The sequence below is a fragment of the Syzygium oleosum genome, unplaced genomic scaffold (assembly GCF_021117445.2).
Source record: "Syzygium oleosum isolate NSW1041296 unplaced genomic scaffold, Sole_v2.1 Sole_v2.02, whole genome shotgun sequence".
In the NCBI taxonomy this organism is placed as follows: Eukaryota; Viridiplantae; Streptophyta; class Magnoliopsida; order Myrtales; family Myrtaceae; genus Syzygium; species Syzygium oleosum.
The window spans coordinates 5,275,746-5,296,263 of NW_026607486.1; the positions used below are offsets into that span (position 1 = coordinate 5,275,746).

Sequence of the window (20,518 nt, forward strand, 5' to 3'; positions counted from 1 at the left end):
TGTTTCACAAAAAAATTATTATCCCAAAGTATGATCCTCATTTTGCAGCATTTGAATTATTTAGGAAAATAATTTTACGAAAAATCTTTTCATAATCAACAAAATTCCGGATAATGACAATCTCTTTTAAGAACCATATATGATTTTCTAGAAGGGATAATGACAAACAATCCCTGAACTTTGGGCCAATATGCAATTTGATCCATGAATTTTTAATTTGTTCAATATATTTCCTGAACTTTAACCCAATGTTCAATGTGACTCGTGAACTTTTAATTTGTTCGATGTCATCCCTGAACTTTTGGTACATGTTCAATTCAATCCCTGAACTATATAAAAATGTTAAATTCACCACATTGAACATTGGGTTAAAGTTCATAAACTACATTTGACAAATTAAAAGTTCAGCGACCAAATTGCACATTGAACTAAAGTTCAAGGACTGTTTGTGTCATTTTTCATTTTTTAGAATACGACTGGATTCGGTCGCTTGGGCCGGGATCTCAATGTCAGTACCCGAGTCCTAGGTCACTAGGCCTGGGTTCCTTGAGGTCAGGGCTGGGACTCGGAACCCAAGTGTCGGTCCTCGGTGCTCGAATCCAGGACCTGGGGTTGTACTCAAAACTTCTCGTGTATTTTATAATTTTTATTAATTAACATAAACAAACGATTTTCATGTTATTTTCAAAATTATGCCAAACCTATGAATCATTTTTCTTTAAAACAAGTTCCTTTAAAATATATTTTGGCAAAGTTCTTTCTTGGAAAACAAACGATACCAAGGTTCCGTTTTCATGATAATAATTAGTCGGTAAAAAATGTTTTCATTACCGATAATAATTTATATCTAAATATTTTGATGATAATATTTTTTTTGTCAATTCATTTTTATAAGTGATACAAGCGACCATTTTTAAGAAAATATTTTCTAAATCGTTCATTTTTTTGCGAAACAAAGTATTGAATCAAAAAGATGCTATTACATTTTGCTTCGTGTAAAATAGAGTAAACAACGTTTTATATTGTTTGTTGCTCGTTCACGAATAGATTCTCTACCGAAATCGCAACCGGTTCATGTAAGAATGCAAAGTACAAGTGATGATGATGCCATATGATGACACAGCAACTCAAATCGATTCATGAAGACTCTCCCCAGGAATAAGTGGATAGATTTGATTTTGACGTGGCCATTTGCTATCGATGGTGAAGAAATTGGGACAAAATGATGTCATTTTCTTTTATTGTAGAAGGAATTGGGAATGGACGAGACTAATTCCAACATTATGGGGGCAAAGCATAAGTGACCCTAATTATTGATATTTCTAAGACATACATAATGCTTTTTCTTGACCAAGAGAAACGATTGAACTAACGAAATGCAGACTAGGTTTGACACGACGTAAGAAGAAGAATGTTATACGCCCGGTTCCTCACTCTGGATTCGTATTTTGCTTTATCTTATGCAGTTCATTTTAATTGAACGATTACTACGTTCTATTATAAAAATACACTTAACTTAATGTGCTTTTACAAGATTGTTTACATGGTATCATCCAGCACTGCACATAAGAAATGGTGTTCAATTCAGACTCGACGACTTTTGAATTTAGAGAATGATTGCCTCTATTGGGTGCGAAGATTAAGCCTCGCTTATTTCGTGAAAATATAATTTATTTGTAAGGATAATCCTTATTTTCCAATATTTACGAAAAATCAAAAGTCTCGTTGAGATAAAAGTTCCATATCTCTCCATTGGGCTCTAAGGGTGCGCATAGCAACAATTCTGTGCCGGGGAACTGATTCTGCTCAGAAATGATTCTTTTTTATTCCGTGCCCGGAAATAATTTCTAAGCTTTTGAAGGCATTTGGTAACTGCCCAAAATTTATATTCTTAGAATAGAAAAAGAATAGAAATGCGTTTGGTAATTACAAAAAAAATAATTTATTAATAATATTTTAATAATATTTTGAATTTTTTAATACTTCTTTCTTTTTTTTTCCTTTTTTTTTTCCCTTCCCTTCCTTGGCCATGGCCGGTCGCCGGTGCCGGCAACTGACCACAGGCCAGGGCCGACGAGGGCGTCGCGACCCTCGCTACCGCCCTTGCCGTCGCGGCCGCAAGCCGCCCTCGCCCAGGCTGCGTGGACCGCGACACCCTTGCTGACCTTGGCCTGTGGCCGGCGGCAAGCGGCAGCAGGAAGAAGAACAACAAACCAAGAAAAAGAGAAGAAAATCAAGAAGAATCAGAAATGGAAAAATTATTCTAGAATCAAGAAGCTACTTTTTTTCTCTTCTTGATTCTGTTCCAAAACTGATTATGGGAACAATTTTTTGCAAATTTGTGCTCGGGCACAAAAAATTTAACAAACGGATTTCTGTTCCTAAACTGATTTTGGGAACAAAATAACAGAAATTTTTACTATTTGGTAACTTGCTAAACGGGCCCTAAGTCTATGGTACTATGCTTGGAGCCTCGTCCATAAATTAACCACAGCCCCCTAGAGATCACGTTCGCAATTCCTTAATGCCAAACCGAACCAGGAGGGCAAAAAAGTCCAAAATCTCGAAAACCCGAATTGGATCGCAACAAACTGGCTCGAATTTTCGGTTCTTGAGTAAGACCGAGCTAGTATTCTAGGGGGTCTTATAATTCTCATTTAGGCCGATCCGGGTTTCAGGCATGAGATGCTCGGGTCCGAATTGGCCCGGCCCAATTTTTTTAATAAATAAAAATATATCTAAAATTGGAAAAATTTGAAGGTTCGTCATTTATCATTTACACAACTTAATAAAAGCTTTAAAAATAATAAATAATGTATCCGACTTCGAATGAGCCACGTATATTATGTTATTTTAATGGCGAGGAGTGCGAATTTTATTTATTTTGATGAAACTTATAAACTTTTTCAGTTTTTTTATGTTAGTTATTCTTTAGTCGTAGGTTAGAGTTTGAAATTTGATTAGGGGGCCGATAAAAGTTAGTTCCGGACCTAACTAGTCTCCACAACCCTGTCTTATCTTTGGAAAAATCTTGCTCGAACCTGAATCAATCACGGGCATTAATCAGACAACTCCCATGTAATCTCGTATCGTTTAATGGATTTGGTTACACGTGGTTCAAGGATCCAAGTCTAAATAAGAATTGCTCTTGTCTTCGGCCCTTGGATCATTGAAAGACTATTTTATGTTGCAAATATATCGTGTGGCGATGACACGTACATAATACTATCAATTTAAGAAAAATTTCAAATTCAAACAAGACACAATTTTCACGTTACGTGTATTGGAGGACAATTACATAACTCTGATCGCAATGGATGAAATACCTTTTTCAATCGATCATCTAATAATAGAGGTTTTCATGAACTAGTGTTTCGAGGCACTTAAAATCTATAATGCTTTTTAAAACCAACGTTAATTGCCGGTGTCGTGCTTTGAAATGATTATCATGACCCTTCAATAAATCAAACATATTACGTATTATCGCAGATTTTCTAGGGAAAGGACACCTACCATCAATACTTTTTCACTACTTTCACATTCCAAACTTGTATTTCGTTCCTCCTTTAACGTGCCGATGCGACAACAATTGCTCTCCTCCTCTACTTCCACATTCCATAGTTGCATGCATTTCCTCTATGCATGGTTTTAAAGAAGTTTTGCCTCGTAAAATTATTTTTAGATGTTGTCATTATGCATATCTTAAGATCATACTCTTCTAAAATCACATAAATGCAGTCAAGCACGCACGGTGCTCGAAAACTAATTAAGAAAATTTACATGAATTTAGGGCGTGTTTGTTGTAAAATCACAAATGATCCTAAATGGTTTTCCACTTACTGGTTATTTTCAGTAAACCAAACACGTGAAAATTTCGAAAACTAATTCGCAGAATTTTTTTTCATTAAAACAAATTACACCCTGTTTCAAAGAAAACTTCATGATAATAAAAATTGATTTTCAATAAATCATTTTTTAGGAAAATTTTTTTTCCTCTTTATGTTAGCGAATTCATTTTCGTAACTTTAAGCATGCATGTCACTTTTACCGGAGATAGTTTTCTATTGACCGATCATTTTCATCAAATCAAACGCGTGAAAGTTCAGAAAATTAATTCGCGAAAAATCACCGAAACAAACACACCTCGATATGAATTCATATTTAGAAAATGGTCCGTTAACGGATGTTCCCGCGACACGAGTTAAAATTACTAAAGTCATTAATAACTTACCTCGTCATATTTTGAAAAATAACGTGTTTTGGAAAAAGGAAATGCTTCGAATAAATATACTTTATATTTTTAGTAAGCGATTAATGAATCTTGGCAAAGTGCACAAGGGCACACATTTCAAGATGTTGCTTCCAAGAAAGGACCCGGAAAGGCCACTCTCTCTTTACAGCAACTTCCCCGCTTCGGCGCGGATTACGTTGCAGAACATGTCAGCGGCGGCACAGACGCCCATCGTCGTCTCCCTCTTCTCCTTCTTCTCGCCGTCAAGTTTGATAAATATCTGCACTTTCCTCGCATCATCCCCGCCTATACAGTCGCTTTTTTCGCCCTTTAAATATGGTGAATCCGAAGGCTTATCCGCATTTCATATTAAAGCCTGCGGATTCAAACAGCGCCATCGCAATACGAACGGGCTTCGCCAACTCGCTTCTGGGTATCGCTTCGCTGGTCTCTCTGTTCGATTCCCTCAGCTCAGCGTGTAACTGTAAGCCCACCCAGTTCAGTCTTTTATTCTTCTTTTCTTTTTTGTCTTTTCTTGTTTTCTTATCTCTTTAGCTTCTCTCAGCATTCGAATTCGTTAATATTTCCTGTGCTCTTTCGTGGTTCGTCGTTGGTTTTCACTTTGTTAGTAGTATCGGATTCTTTGTTGGAAGCGAAGAATTTCTTTAGAATTGCGTGTCTGAGAGTTCTGTTCGGTGGAGTTTAGGACAGAGTCAAATCTTGATGGTTTTGTTTAATCGAACTGGGTGATGGGTTAGAAGCGTTAGTTGGCCTCTCTGTTTATATATTCTAGAGAAAAAAAAATGTGATCTTTTTATCAGATTAATAGTGCGATGGAGAGTTCCAGATAGCAAATGCATGAATCTAGTCATTCTTAATGACCTTTGATTAGTTTATCGCGATGGGTCGTTGTGCCTCGAATTAAGAAGTGTTTGTGCTTTGTTTGTTTCATTCTTGTGTTTTCTAGTTGGGTTCACGGGTGGTTTCTTAATTTCTTAAAAGAGTATTTTTTCGGAAGTTTTCTGTTGCTTAATGATGTGATTCAAGTCTACCTTGGCTTACTACTCATTTCCCTGCTTATGTGGGACGTTGACTCTGGATTTAAAAAAAGAAAAGATGCTGTTGCTTGTTATCTGGTTTCGGTTAGCTCGAGCCACTTGCCCCCAACAAAATTAGGAGGAATTTGCCGGTTGACCATGCTAAGGAGAGGCTGAGTGACGGTGGCATCCGTGGATAGATGCCTTAGGATACTCATGGTGGTGATGAGTTTGCAGCAGCATCTGATAAAGCTCATCACATATGGCAAGGGATTACAGTGTGAACATTGACGACTTTGTAGTTCATTCGTTCTGTTCTATTGATGTTAGCTAACTACCAGTTTGCTATTGCAAGTTGTGGCTGTGCACAAACTTGTGTTACTGAAACGGTGATTCTTGAAAATTCTAACAAATGCTTCAGAGATCATATGGAAATTAGCTGTCGCATTCTCGAGTGTTCAACATATCAACCTAACCTGCCATCTGGCAAATGATGTGAGATGTACAGAAAAAAATGCAATGATCGATGAGATAGGTTTGATGGTGGTACTGAACTAGTTCAATGGCTTTTGGAGTGTAATCATCCTCTGAACGTTTAATCCCTTGACAATGTTAAAAATGATCTCTAAATATTTCAGAACGGTCTAAATGTTGTCTGGTGAAGCTTGTTGCCAGCAAAATATAAGGAGCAATTCTGCAGCACTGAAATTTCCTGACGTGTGGTCCAACATATATATATTAATCAGAAACAACGTCACTAGTACAGCTACGCTTTTGTGTATCTTTTACGGATGATGCTTATTGCAGCATTTGTTGCTGCTGCAACTTTTACGTAGATCTTATGGCGTCAGCTCAGGTGTGCACAAGCTATTTTCTTCAGCTCCTTACAGGAAACAGAACCTCCAGTGCATCAGTCTGCAAAATGTGCAAATGTACACAAGTTGCTTTGTTTGAGGTTATAACACGTCATCTAGGTTCTCCTTTAGATTGATGTATGATCTAAGGAGACTGGTAATGAATAGTTTACTGGTGCAATAAAGAGTGATGCAAGACTGTTCCACCATAGGTCCATATCTTGTCGGCTTTCTGCGGAGGGATTAAGTGAAAACTATCTGGATGGTCGATGTTTTACTCAATTGCCAAGAACTAACCCACTGATATTGCAGGATAACACAATGGCTTCTCTGGCAACAGCCGAAGTCTGCGACTCAAACGCGTCCGTCGTAGCAAGTGGCGACCTGCGCGTGCTGCATCCAGTATTCCAGATATACGGCCAGAAGAGAACGTTCTCCGGTCCCATTGTCACTGTCAAGGTATTCGAGGATAATGTCCTGGTTCGGGAGGTGCTTGAAACCAGAGGCGAAGGGAGAGTGTTGGTCATTGATGGCGGAGGAAGCTTGAGATGTGCACTGGTGGGTGGGAACATCGGACAGTTGGCTCAGAACACGGGATGGGCTGGGATTGTTGTGAATGGCTGCATTAGAGATGTGGACGAGATCAATGAGTGCGCGATCGGCATTAGGGCCTTGGCTTCGAATCCCCTGAAATCGAGCAAGAAAGGGGTCGGGGAAAAGCATGCCCCTATCTACATCGCCGGCGCACTGATCCGCGACGGCGAATGGTTGTATGCAGATAGTGATGGGATTCTCGTCTCCAAAACCGAACTATCTGTTTGACGCTTAAAGAGAACCTTTTCTAGGGAGCATGAGTCGGCAAGAAATTGAACTTTACCAATTTGATTTCTTCTCTCATTGATTCCACATTTGGGAGTGGTCAAAGCCAGTGGGCAAGAACTTTCAAGTTTGTTGTTACATGCTGAATGTTGTGAGGCACTCTCAATGAGAGCTGGAATAAAACGAAAATGAAGTTTCGCCACATTTGTTCATTTGTATGAATCACACTGTTTATGTTTTATATACAAACAACCACTTGACATGCTCGAAGGCCTACAAGAATTTGACCCATTATCCTAGCCAGTTACCAATGTTATTGGATGAAAGAGATGGAAGCTAGAAGCGAACGCAAGAGCCTCTTACAGGATCCAAGTATACAAGTTCGGCAACAGAGTCTCAAAATCCATGAAGTTAATATATAGAATCACTACACGATGCTAAAAGCTATACCAGGACCATCATCTCAAGGCAACAACGAAGGTCAAAACATGCCTGTAAAACATGAAAATCTTGCAGCAAGGTTCCCTAGTTCACTATTGTCAGCCCCAGGAACTACCAAATGCCCAGGAGGGTGGAACATCCCAACCGAATAGTGAGAGAACCTTAGTAAAATGCGAATGTATAAAGATTTCTATTAGATTTTGATTTTCATCTCCCTGATCCCATCTTCTATGCGGTATGGGCCTCGGTCGAGGCTTGCTCAATATGTGTTGGCCATGATCGCTTGCGTCATGCACAAGGCTGGACTTTGACAGTACGCCACAAATCAAGCGCAATGCCAGGAGGGATGGAGAACCATAATCGATTGAAGGTGGTCCAATAGAAACAAGGAATATTCAAACAAAGGGGGTCCTTCCTCCCCTCCTACTGTGTCTGTCATAAGCGGTGTTGAATTTGTCAATTAGCTCGTTCATTGTGCTGCAAAGAGGAGAAGAATTATCTGAGTTTCTGAAATGAAGCCTCACAACGTTGAGAGCCAACACATGCATTGACAAGTTAATGTCAATCCAATCATTATCAATTTGTCTGTGCACCTTAAAACCTTCTAAGTTCTAAAGCACACCAACCAAAATTAAGCAAATTTCACAAAAGAAAGCGATCGACTTTCCTACTTCTCCGAAAGCTTAGCTGACCGGTACCCGAGGTTTATCATGTTCCTAGGCTTCCGATGGACAGACTAAATTGAAACCTTGTGAAAGAACAAATGCACTGTGTTGCTCAAGGCTAGATATTGGAGAAGGTTTTCCAACACCATATCTGCAAGGAGCAATTCCTAGCAAGTAGATTCCCCAAAAAGTCAAATACTAGGGAGATGTCATCTGAGTCACAAATTGTTCCTGATGACTTATAGTATATATTCTTAAAGATTCAGCTAATAACTAGCAGTGGTTGGATAAGCTTTCAGGCACATGACAGGTGTGGTTTGATGTATATACACAATCCTCCTGTCCGAACAAAGCCTTAGAATCCGACCCAAAAACAAAAAAAAAACAAAGCCTTAGACCACCCAGAAGATGGTTTACAGCAGTATTTTCCTCCTGAATCATGACTCCCAAACATACTCAAAATAAGTCCTAAGTAAATAATTCAAAAGTTTGCTCATACCTTGAGCAGTTGGTGAGCATGGCCAGGTAAGTAATCAGCAATGTATCATTGTACTCCTGGAAGAAAAGCAAATTGGAGAAGAATTTAGGCAAGAAAGTGAACAACAAAATTATTCAGCAACCAACATATAAATCGAAATTTAAAAAGGAAAAAAGGAAACCTCAACTTCAGGGCATGTTAAACTAAATAGACTACTTACCATCAAAAAATCATCCTGAAATTTCCCTGATTCAATAGCTGGCAATCTTCTGAGGAGACTCGATACTTGTCTCAGCAGAGAATTCTCACAAGGAATCTCACCTGCATGTGCAATCAGTACATCCTCTAAGCTGTAGTAGTCATACCTATCGATACACATCTTCTACACAACAATCCACTTTACATTGAAGCGACAGAAGTCACATTTCAGAGGATACATAGGATATGGAGATGGCAGCGATTGGTTCATTTGTTTTCCCGTGTGTGCAAGAAATATTCTGGTAGGGCATAAACATGGCTAAGGAGGGAGTCGTTACTCATCATCTCTTTCAAATTACATTCATTCATTCTCTTGTCTCAGTCACATTCTATACTAGATGGGCTGCAACTTTGCAGAGGGGGGCCCCTCAAACTTCTTTAACACCCCCAATTGATTTAAAAGAGACAGAAAAACCACATACCTTTCTGCATCGCAAGAAGGTAGTGATGAAGCACCCTAACTCGACTATTCAGCATCTTGATGGCACTGTGAATTCCCGTGAGGTGAGCAGCCACTGCAGAAGAACACATGCCAAAAAAGATGTGGGATTAATTCTTTTTTCCTTCGGTGAAATAAGAGAATGCGACTGCTATCTACGCTTATTTGTACTCTAATCCATAGAGAGGCCTTCTCTTTCTCCTCCGCCTTATGACTTTTGCTTTTAGTTTCTGGGAGGAAGGGGGGTCAACGTGTCTATTGTGCAGATGATGTTAGATAATGGACCAGAACTTCCTAGAGAGTATGGAAGGTGATGAGTCCTTACACTGAGTTGCCGCTGTACCTCCATCAGATGGCTTTAGATGAGCAACGTGATCAACTGATATCCTTTCTGCTTCTACCGTCTTTAAATCAAGAAACAAACAATTCAATTATCCTAGTTCAGAATAAGTAGAAAAAAATCGGATGCATGACAAAATAGACGAACATACCTCAATGGTGTAGCTAGCACGGACAAATATAAGCTGTGGAATCCCATCTATGACATGCAGCTCTACGGTTGTGTGGATAACCATCCAATATAAAGGAAAATCTAGTGTTGTTAGTTGTGAAAAATAAATCAACTAAAAGTTTCAGTAAACATTAGAAGTAGCAACAAATGGTCTTCGATAGTCTGCCGCAAACAGGCAGAAGCAAATGTCCCAAAAAATGGTCCATAAGGCACGCTATCAAAACTTTCCCAGAGCAAAAATATTTCCTTCTAATAAAATAATTCTAAGAACATCCTGGACTCCTGACTGTGATAACAACCTGCCTCTTTCATGTATGATATGCTCCTGAAACACTAAATACCAAGAAGGCCAAGAGGAAACACTTTATCTAGCCAATGCACTAGAACACTTGCATGGTCAGAATGAGGAACGGCAAACATTAACTTAGTGACAAACGAGAATAGAATTCCCATACTGATAACAAGATAATCAACGAACTTTCAGAAAAGAACATTAAAGTCACTTACCACTTTCGTAGATAGTAACAGGGAGATCCTTCTGGGCATGATTAATTGCAGGATTGAGAAGAACGTAGACAGGGCTTTCATTGATATCCATCAACTGTCAAATATATTTTATTGGCCTCATCAATAGCTAGTGTAAATGCATACAGCCATCATCATCTTGTAGTCTAGACACCCAACACACAGTAAACATAGAAATTATAATTTGTCTGTGGAGAGCATATTTTGCTTGGACAGGGGTTGCAGCTCATGAAAGAGCTTTGTCTACTGACTTGAAAAGGGGTTCCACCACAAAAAATGAATAAAAAAAAGATCAACAAGTATCACATGAAATATCCACCATTCGTGACAACACCAAAATGCAACTATGACCGGAGAATTTGAAGTCTACAACTTCAAAATCGAACCGTCACTGGATATATGCTTCGACAGTGACATTAAAAAAAAAAAAAAAAACCTTAATTCCTTAAAATGCCCGAGCGAACACAGAGGAAGGCACTCTCTATGTCGAACTCAAAGGCTCAAATGGATGGAACAATAACTGTGAACACAAGGATCAATACAGCTATCCACTAGAGGATTACACAATCATTACTTACAGCTTTGTGAATGTGCATATCGGATTCTTCTGCATCGCTCCCGGTCGAATACCATCCGAGCACATAGAAATTAGGAAAAACCTTCTTATCTGTCCCAGATTAAAAATGAAAAAAGAAAGAAAAAATCAGAAAACAAAAGCTAAGCTCAAAACCCTAACCCACTCCGTCCGCACAATGGAAGCAAACAATCACGCATATTATCCGTTAACAATCGTAAACAAAGGCGGAAAACGAAAGATAGATACAGAGAAAGGGAGATGAGAGAAGGGGTACTGAACAGAGCTCTTGCTTCTTGTCGAGGAAGGCGCGGTCGAGCGAGTCGGTGGCGGGGTCGCACAGGAGCTCGAAGCTGTTGAATATCTCCACGGTGCGGCCCCTCTGGACCCCGATCACGCACCCGTACACCCTCGGGGGATCGGCCGGCGGCGGGGCGGATGGATCGGCGCCGCCGTTGCTGCCGGCGCCGTGGGCGGAGGGCGGCGGGTGGAGCTGGGACTTGACGCGGGTGTAGTGATCGGAGATGTTGAGGATCACCAGCGGGTGGAGCTTGAAGGTGAGGCCGCTGCTGGACGACGCCATTGAAGGGCCCCTCTCTCCTCCTCCTCCTCCTGTGGAGCTCCGGCGAGAGGCTGGGCAACGCTCTCTCGGTCTTGCCCTTCAGCCTGAGAGCGACGTGTGGGGTAGCAGTGGATTGTGCTTCTCGATTCTCCGTTTGATGTTCCCTCTGTCACAGGTGGTGGGTGTTCGCTTGAGCTGGGCCGGTAGGAACTTGGGCCGGTGGGAACTTGGGCCCTCCAATCTAAATGAGAGCGGTTTTTTTTTGGGCCGACAAGCCCAATCCACGATTGCCACCCTTTCGAGATGAACGAGAAGGGGCAAAAAAATAAAACAAAAATTGCCGACGTGGCGTCGACTTGCGTCGCTACAAATCTATCATCGAAAGTGTTAAAAAAAAAAAAGGAAAAAAGCCACAAACTTTGACAAATATGCCATAAACTATTTTTTGTGATACCAAAAATTCAAAGCCTATACTTTTTTTTTTTGGGTGACCCGGGAACCGCCGTACAGCCGACGACGTAAACCCGGGGCGACGCTAGCGCAGGGACCCACCAAAAACTATACTTGTGTAACACATTTACCTCAAAATTTTTTTTGCGACACCAAAAACTTCAAACTTTTTTCCAATGACACCATATTTTTTTGGATAAATGTGTCACACGAATACAATTTTTGAGTTTTTTGTGTCATGAGAAGAAGTTTTTGGAAAATGTGTCACATTATATAAGTTTTGGGTAAATATTTCGTATAGGTACAGGTTTGGAGCTTTTTGTGTCACAAAAAAAAGTTTTAAGTAAATATGCCACAATAGACATAATTTAGGGTTTTTTTGTGGCTTTTACAAAAAAAAAATCATATTGGAATTTTCGGTCACATTTTCTTGAACAATTTTAGGTTATAATTATGCGTTTAAAATTTTATAACTTGTATGACATTTCTTTTGGGATGATTATTATGAAAGCACCGAACTTATTATATGATACAAATTCAGTTATAAAACTTTTAATTTGGCCAATTTAGTCATCGGCCTTTTAAGGATTTGCTGATGTAGTCTTTTAAGCCATTTTTTGCCTGCAATCGCGAACCTGAGTGCAAGCCGTCTTGCATGGCATGTTCGGCGCCACCGGACGGGTAGCGTTGATATGGATAATTTTTGTAATTTTTCTAAATTTGTTCTCTTCTTCTTCTTTTTGCTTTCTTCCTTTGTCGGTCGATGGGCTGAATTGGCATTCGTACAATAGGTTCATGACCTTTTGATAATTTTCCCTTTTCTCTTATCGAGTTTTGAAAATTTCGGTATATTTACTCTTTTTATTTCTATATGTACAATATTTGTTTTTGGGAGTGTGATTTTTCAAAGAAAAGATCAGCCGAGCTTTGATTTCTCTCGACCCGAAAGCGACTCCACCTCTAAGTCCACACCACGAGTAGTAAGCACCGGAGCATCATCGAGCATCTTGTTGATTTTTCTCTTTTTCAGTTGTCCTTCGAAACGGATAATTTCTTTGTCTGTTTGTTCGCTTGTGCAGTGGTAGTTCAGCCGAAGAAGGCAAGATCTTCTTGGAAGGTAGCTACGAAGACGTCGCCCCTCGCTCGTGGTGGTTGAAATGACAACCGAGCAATTGGGACCCCGGAGAAGGAAAAAAAACAAACAGTGTTCCTTGTGCTGTTTGATCTCTTCGCCAAACAGTGGCGTGGTGCTTCACGTAAGAAAATACTGAAGATATAGCCAAAGTTAGGCATCTAATCCTGTCCCAAATCCATATAATATGAGCTTATCTTAAGATTGGAGATTGAATTTCCAATCAAGTACGAGCGAAAATGACTAACCGTTTACTAATATTACTAATGAATCGGTTTTAATACCTTTTTTGAGATTTTCGTTAGGTGCATTGTCGAATGTAAAATACGATTGCTTTAAAATTAATTTTTTTTTTTAGAAACAGTGGATATATAGTTAACGATATGGGTGTCAATGGTTTGGGGTTTCACGATTCTCAGACCAACCCGAACATGTTTGGTACACGTGTGTTCGCAACCTAAATTGTACAGTACTCAACCCGAGAACACCGTTCGGGTGCAAAAGACAGCGATGAAGAAGACTTTCTCAGAGGGCGCTCTCTAGGAGGAAGACGATGCATGATTTAAAGTGTTTTCGATTCGGTTCGGAACTACTCCTGTACCCATTTTTCTATCTATTACCCGAACCGGAAGGAACCCGATCTGAGGAGACCCGAAAATTTCGGTTCGGATGTTTTCGATACCCCTACCTTTGATGATCTACTTTTTATTTGAATAAACTTAGAGCAGAAAAAAATATTTAAAAAAAAAGGTAAAAATACCACCAGCCTCTGAAAAGCGGACACGTGTGCACACAACGCCAGCCAGAAATAATAAGAAGCCTCTCGCCCTCTTTACCACTCTCTTAAAATCTTCCGGAAAACCGAGAGGAAGAATCTCATTTCCGTGGAAAATGGTCCAATCCTGAAAGTCCTGCCTTGCCGTGTCGCTTCGCTCGCCACTGAACCGAACCGCCCCCATGTCTGCCGGCGCTCTCACGGTGTCCTCGCCGTCGTGGCGTCCGATTCCGGGCCCGCGGCCCGCCAACGGAGGCAGAGCGGCGGCGAGGGTGGCGGCGGCTCCGAGGGCGGCCCTGGTCGAAGCGAGGCCTCGAGGTCCGCCGCCGGAGGTCAGGGACGGCGGCGGCGGCGGCGGGGGAGGAGGCCGGGGCGGTGCGGTCGTGCCGGTGCTGAGCGTCGATCGAGCTGTGGACATCCAAGCCGAGGCTCGAGCCATGGCGCGCGCCGCCAATGCCACCGTCTACACTCCCGAGCTCCTCTCTCGCCGATACGGCCCTCGCCCTCTCAAGGTCTCTCTCTCGCTCTCTCTCTCTCCCGGTGATTAAGCTGTAATTTATGCTGGATATTACTTGTTTATTCGCGTATTGTGCGAGCTTGCGTGCATAGATTTTGAATTTGGCTGGAGAGATTGCAATCGGGGTTCATTTGGTTGATTAAGTGGAATTTCAATCTCGCTAGGTAGTGGGGAGAGCGCTGGAGATAGTGGTTGCGATAGGTTCTTTCGCAATTAAGTTGTTGGTGGATCAAAGCAATGGACGGATTGATCAAAATAAGAGGAAGCGAGGTGCTGAGTTGAGAAGGATTTTCACCAGATTGGGGCCGACTTTTGTTAAGATAGGGCAGGGGCTGTCGACGAGGCCCGATCTCTGCCCTCCCGAGTACTTGGAGGAGCTCTCTGAACTTCAGGTACTGCTTGATGTCTGGACATGTGCATCTGTGTGCTCCGAGATTGCAGTTTAACGTAATACGGACATGTTACTATGGCACTGCCTGATTCCTTTTAAGAATCGATTGACCTGAATTCTAGTGCGTGCATGAGTTAATGCATTTATGTCAATTCAGATGCGTAGATTGCATTAGAATCAAGAGGGCATTTTTGTTTGCATTGTTCGCATTTTATTTTGTTGAGTTTGCACATCTCGAATCTCCGAATTGAAGTTTCTACATCTCGTTCTTTTATACAATAATATTCAGGATAATAAGGGAAGACTGTGGAGAGATAGAGCAAGTTTTCTAATGATTGTTATTGGCTTTAATTATTTTTACCACCACAGGATGCTCTGCCCACATTCCCAGATACCGAAGCATTTGCCTGCATCGAGAAAGAGTTGGGGCTGACCCTTGATTCGATTTACTCGTCTATATCCCCTTCTCCTATAGCTGCGGCAAGTTTAGGGCAGGTTTACAAAGCGCGGCTGAGATATTCTGGTCAATTAGTTGCTGTAAAAGTGCAAAGACCGTGTATTGAAGAAGCAATAGGACTCGACTTCTACCTGATAAGAGGTCTTGGAATTCTCATCAATAAATACGTCGACATCATTACCAGTGATGTCGTTGCTCTTATCGATGAATTTGCTCGAAGAGTTTATCAGGAGCTCAACTACGTGCAGGTTAGCTTCCTTATGAACCTATGGTATAGATACATGCTCACAGTACCATCCAAATTTTGGCCTTTAACTCAAAGGTGTACTTGCTTCTTAAGATATATAGTTAGTTCAAAAGATCTCTTTACGATTGTGTGATTTGGTAAGCCCTGAAAAAAATTCTATAAGATTTTGTTGGGCTTGATTGTTAATTTTGACAGGTGTCTGCAGGAGGGGCAGAATGCAAGGAGGTTTAAGAAGTTGTATGCTGACAAGGCAGATGTCCTTGTCCCTGATATTTTTTGGGACTATACAAGTGGCAAAGTGTTGACAATGGAATGGGTGGATGGAGTCAAACTAAATGAGCAGGAAGCAATTGAGAGACAAGGTTTAAAAGTTCTGGATTTGGTGAACGCAGGCATTCAGTGCAGCCTGAGACAGCTGCTTGAGTATGGATATTTTCATGCAGATCCGCATCCTGGTAATCTTTTGGCAACGCCTGAGGGTAAACTTGCTTTTCTTGATTTTGGGATGATGAGTGAGACCCCAGAGGAAGCGAGGTTTGCAATAATCGGTCATGTGGTTCACCTTGTTAATCGGGATTATGAAGCTATGGCTCGTGACTACTATGCTCTAGATTTTCTCTCACCTGATGTGGATGTATCGCCAATTGTGCCGGCTCTTCGGAACTTTTTTGATGATGCGCTTAATGCAACTGTCAGTGAACTAAACTTCAAAACCTTAGTTGATGGCTTGGGAGCCGTTTTATATCAGTATCCTTTCAATGGTGAGTCGCTCCTTTATTGATTTATCTGCATCTGCATTCTGCCTTTGATGGACCTTGAACTCAAGCTGTGCCTCCTCCTTCCATCTTCTTCTTTGGAATATCTCCAGTTATGGGTTGCTTCCGTTTGAAGATTTTTCCAATTAGGGACAAATAAATGAACAAGAATTAACAGATTTTGTTAACAATGGGCACTAGTTAAGGCACTATATAGAGAAAGTTTGCAGTTTTCAGTACAGTGTTTTACTCATATTTTGTGCGATTAATGCTTTGGAAATCAAAACATACTTTATTAAGTATGCTGAACAAGTGCTCCGGGGGCAATCAGTGTTAACAAAGCCCTTATTTTATGTATATCTTTTGTTTTTATAACGGCCAACAGAGAATGTGTCTGCTTTTCTTCTCTTTGCTTGGAAGTTTGTGAGTCTGACTTTTTGGCATGGCCATGTCTTTGCAGTGCCTGCATATTATGCTTTGATATTGAGATCCCTTACCGTGCTAGAAGGTTTAGCACTTTATGCTGATCCTAACTTCAAGGTGCTGGCTGCTTCGTATCCTTATTTTGCTAAGAGGCTTCTCACTGATCCAAATCCGTATCTGAGAGATGCTCTTATTGAGTTGCTGTTCAAGGATGGGAGGTTTAGGCATGTAACTGCTGCTATCTTTGTTCTTTGTGACGAGCGATGTTATATTTTTTGGACATTGACAAGAAATGATACTCTTTTGCAGGTGGAATAGACTTGAAAACTTACTTGAACAAGGTAGAAAAGACAGAGACTTTTCAGCAAAAGATGCTTTGCAACCTGTTTTGAAGCTATTATTGGGCTCCGATGGGGAAGAACTGCGGGTTTTGGTGGTAAAGGAGTCTGTTCGTGTAACAGAAGCTATAGTCCTTGGTTCACTTGTTGATGGATATAATTCTGCTCCTGCATTTATGCGGACTCTATTATTCAATGGGAATGCTAATGGACCTCTCGTGATGAATGATGGTGAACTGAAAAGCGTGATAAATCTCCGGGATCAAGTCATGAGGATATGGGGACTTCTGAGAACCTCTCAAAGTTTTGATCCAAGCCTTCTGCAACCTATTTTGCAAGTAAGACTTTAAGTATTACTGGCGCTAGGAATTCATCTTTGTAGGTATCTTGTGAAATTGAACTTTCATAACAAGTCCACTACTAATGCTTTGTGTGAACAATTACCTTGCTGATGATTAACTAGTCATGTTCCTGGCTTTTGAGGTTGGGAGGGTGGGTTTCCTTTTATCCTTTGTCCCCCGTTTTTCGTTTCTGCTATAAAAGAAAGAAGCTGGGAAGTGGCTTCTAACTTATGGCTTTTGGTTCACTAGATTATTCATATATATATATATAGAATGTCGAATACAAATATTAAATACTGAGATGAATTACGAAATGAAAGCCAGATTTCCATATTCAAAGTTTATGGCTAGCGTCAAAAGCTTAAGCCACAGTCAAACCAAACCAAAACGCACAGTTGTGTTGCTGTCCTCTTGGTTAAGCACCGGAATTTACTCACTCGGTCCACTGTGACTGTCTGCAAGTCATTCCTATTTATAAGAAAGTGCATGGATATGCCTGATATTATTCTCAGTAGGAGTTTTGATGGGGCATTGGGGTTTAAATGGGAATCAAAGTCAGGTTGTTGAATCATGAGTTGTAATCTATAATTTGCCGGGACCGAGCTGTTGAAATGTAACCTAGTATATTTATTAGATTGTCCAAGCCGTTTGATTAGTGGAATCTACAGACAACCAAAGATACCTTAAAGATAGTTGCTTTTGTGTCGTTCTTGTCTAGTCTAGATTTGTGGCTTCAATAAGATAATGGCCTCAGTTCCTAAGTACATAAGCTAATTTGTAAAGCATGTTCTGACCAGGTCCTTCAAGAACCTGAAGCACGCAGCTTAGGAGGGCGTGTTGCTGGTGGAATTACGCAGCGTCTTGCGGCCAGAATGCTCCAGCAAGTCCTCCGGCCGCCGCCCACTGTGCCCACTACCACACTATAGCTGTTGTAAACATTCTTGTGTAGGCAAATTGGTGCGTGTTGTAAATTTTCGAGCTGGAGGTGGACACTCGCTCCATTCTTGTCATCATTATATTGTAATTTATTTGAGCGATGGCGAAAGATTATTTGCAGATGCCTAAAACAAAGTCGCAGACTTAGGATGAATGAGCTTTATGGCAGTTTTGAGCAGCTATGAAACTTTATACGGATTGCATATTACCCCCAACAAGGCGAGCCAATATCAAGTTACAAAGATTGGGATCCGAGCGACCCTCGAGCTCGGTGTTCTTCATCAAATTGTCGAAGCTCCTGGTGAATATAAAAACCAACGGAACTCTTGCATATGAATGTCTGCACTGGCCATGTTTTCTTTTCTGGACAGTACATATGCTTGGATGGTGCAAATCTCATGCTAAAAAATTGTGGTCACTGAACAATGGCGCGCACACAGCAGATGCCAGTCTGGTATTGCATCTCGCATGTGCTATTTCGGGTTGGGCAGGCTTCATGGACCCATATAGCTCTTGACGGCATTGTTACTCTTTGATGGCTAAACTTCCCATTTGTTACTCTTCTTCTTCTTCGTGTGAATTTGATGTTGCTTTGCTCCTTCACATTCACATGGCTTTGTCATTTTCCCTTTTTTGGGAAATTACAAAAATCGTCCCCACGCTGTTGGCCGAATTCGGTTTCGATCCCCATATCATATTTCGATATAATTCAACTCACCAATTTATCTCCGACAATAGCTTATGGACAAAACTCACTTTCCTGTCAAAACGTGGATGGAATATGCCGAGTTAGCACTTGCAACTCAACGTGTGGTGCCTTCTGTATAAATTTTTAAGAAAATTACACTATCGGTCCACGTACTTTGTATTAGTTAAAAAATAGTCCTCATATCATTTTTCAACAAAACTTTATTGTTTTGATGGCATTTTGAACCAATCTTACAGGAATATCAAATGAAAACCAAGTATTAGTTGGTAATTCCTTTATTTACAGTTTTGTCCAATTTGATTGAAAGTCTTATTAAGATAAATGTCATTGTATGCAAGTCTTTATAAACAATATGATGCGGAGTTCCTAAAGATAAATGTCATTGTCAATTTGAGGGTTTCTTATAAACTTTCTAAAATATTTTAGCTATAAAATAACGACTTAAAGTTGGGGTTATATTATTTTAAAATGATCTTTTTTTCCCTAACTTCTACAGAAGCAATACCGAAAATGTGGATCTTAAATTTTTGCATTTTTTATGGGGCTATCAATCAAAATCACCAATTAATAATTGGTTTCGAATTGACATGTTCATATAATGTCTGATTAAGACGTGACAAATGAAATCGAGTTTCTAGTAACAAAAGATAATCGAGTTTTTATCGAAAGAATAATTCAAGGACTAAGTTTTAGAACTAAAATAAAGCACAGGGACTTAAATAAAACATTCTCATAAGCACGAGGACCATAAGGGTTACTGACTTGGAAACTTGTACGCGTAGGCGTCGCTTGTGGATTGGCCGACGTTGAGTCAACGTATTCAGTCCGCATTTAGATGGAAAGTTGAATTCCGTTCTTAAATTGCCGCCGCATATAAGTAGGGGCGACTAATCGTATTGGAAATACAGTAAATGGACCAAAACCGAGTTCCTACCGTGAAATTTTGTTGGAATCACAGTTAACTGTTTTAAAAACTTAAACTGTTAGATAAAAACGTAATTTAATATTTAATTATTTTAAGATTTCCTCTCACGCTTAGTCTGACGTGGTTTAATATTTAATTACTCTAACACTCCCCCTCACGCTTAGTCTGGTATTCTTACCTAGTACTAAGCGTAGACATATTTAATTGGGGAGATAAATAAGGCCTAGAAAGATTTAAACTCAGGACCTTCAGCTCTGATATCATGTGAGATTTGATTGGGACCACAACCAACAGTTCTAAAAGCTTAAACTGTTAGATGAAGGCGTGGTTTAATATTTAATTACTCTAGCACTTACAGTAGTGCGAGGACTTGTTTCATAATTTCCCTTTTATGCTACTACCGGTGTAGGTACCCTTGCATTTTCAAGAATCTCACGATCTTTCGTTGTTACGGCAACATTGACAACGAAGGAAACATGCAGCAAATATCCATCTTGCCCAAAACGATGGCGCGTGCGCATGAAAAAATCCACGTCAGATGTTTTCGTTTAACCTTCGGCAGTCGGTGTCCGAAAGGAAAGTCATGCATCATCAATTAGGTTGATCTTGCGATGCATCGAGGAAACCTCATGATGCATCGAATCCAGCAGCGGATGCAAACGTCTTTCCTTTTCCTTTTCATTTTCGGTTCTGTTCTATAGAACATTGCATTGCAACTAATTGGAAAG

At 40.4% G+C, this 20,518-nt stretch overlaps 3 protein-coding genes across 7 annotated transcripts; 2 read left to right on the forward strand and 1 right to left on the reverse strand.

Moving 5' to 3' along the window:
* The first annotated feature begins 4,406 nt into the window (after positions 1–4,406).
* Positions 4,407–7,139, forward strand: LOC115665712 (putative 4-hydroxy-4-methyl-2-oxoglutarate aldolase 3). 4 transcript variants are annotated; one of them, XM_056308404.1, is made up of 3 exons: positions 4,407–4,715; positions 6,076–6,242; positions 6,435–7,139. In XM_056308404.1, exon 3 carries the CDS (start codon positions 6,444–6,446, stop codon positions 6,942–6,944), a length of 501 nt encoding a protein of 166 aa, XP_056164379.1. In that variant the 5' UTR covers positions 4,407–4,715; positions 6,076–6,242; positions 6,435–6,443; the 3' UTR covers positions 6,945–7,139. The 4 variants fall into 4 exon arrangements, with proteins under 4 accessions (XP_056164379.1, XP_056164378.1, XP_056164380.1 ...); XM_056308403.1 differs by having other exon boundaries at positions 6,105–6,242; XM_056308405.1 differs by having other exon boundaries at positions 6,105–6,200.
* A 193-nt stretch (positions 7,140–7,332) lies between these two features.
* On the reverse strand, positions 7,333–11,531 carry LOC115665696 (COP9 signalosome complex subunit 6a-like). 2 transcript variants are annotated; one of them, XM_056308402.1, is made up of 9 exons: positions 11,115–11,531; positions 10,837–10,925; positions 10,241–10,334; positions 9,714–9,814; positions 9,548–9,626; positions 9,206–9,298; positions 8,746–8,846; positions 8,547–8,602; positions 7,333–7,859 (listed from the first exon to the last, which is right to left on the reverse strand). In XM_056308402.1, the coding sequence occupies exons 1-9, from the start codon at positions 11,413–11,415 to the stop codon at positions 7,778–7,780; spliced, it is 996 nt and encodes a 331-aa protein (XP_056164377.1). In that variant the 5' UTR covers positions 11,416–11,531; the 3' UTR covers positions 7,333–7,777. The 2 variants fall into 2 exon arrangements, with proteins under 2 accessions (XP_056164377.1, XP_030443408.2); XM_030587548.2 differs by having other exon boundaries at positions 9,714–9,775; positions 11,115–11,530.
* A 2,282-nt stretch (positions 11,532–13,813) lies between these two features.
* On the forward strand, positions 13,814–18,364 carry LOC115665770 (protein ACTIVITY OF BC1 COMPLEX KINASE 3, chloroplastic-like). The gene is made up of 7 exons (XM_030587608.2): positions 13,814–14,263; positions 14,433–14,660; positions 15,029–15,364; positions 15,569–16,124; positions 16,579–16,765; positions 16,851–17,217; positions 18,018–18,364. Exons 1-7 carry the CDS (start codon positions 13,934–13,936, stop codon positions 18,144–18,146), a joined length of 2,133 nt encoding a protein of 710 aa, XP_030443468.2. The 5' UTR covers positions 13,814–13,933; the 3' UTR covers positions 18,147–18,364.
* The last annotated feature ends 2,154 nt before the right edge of the window (positions 18,365–20,518 follow it).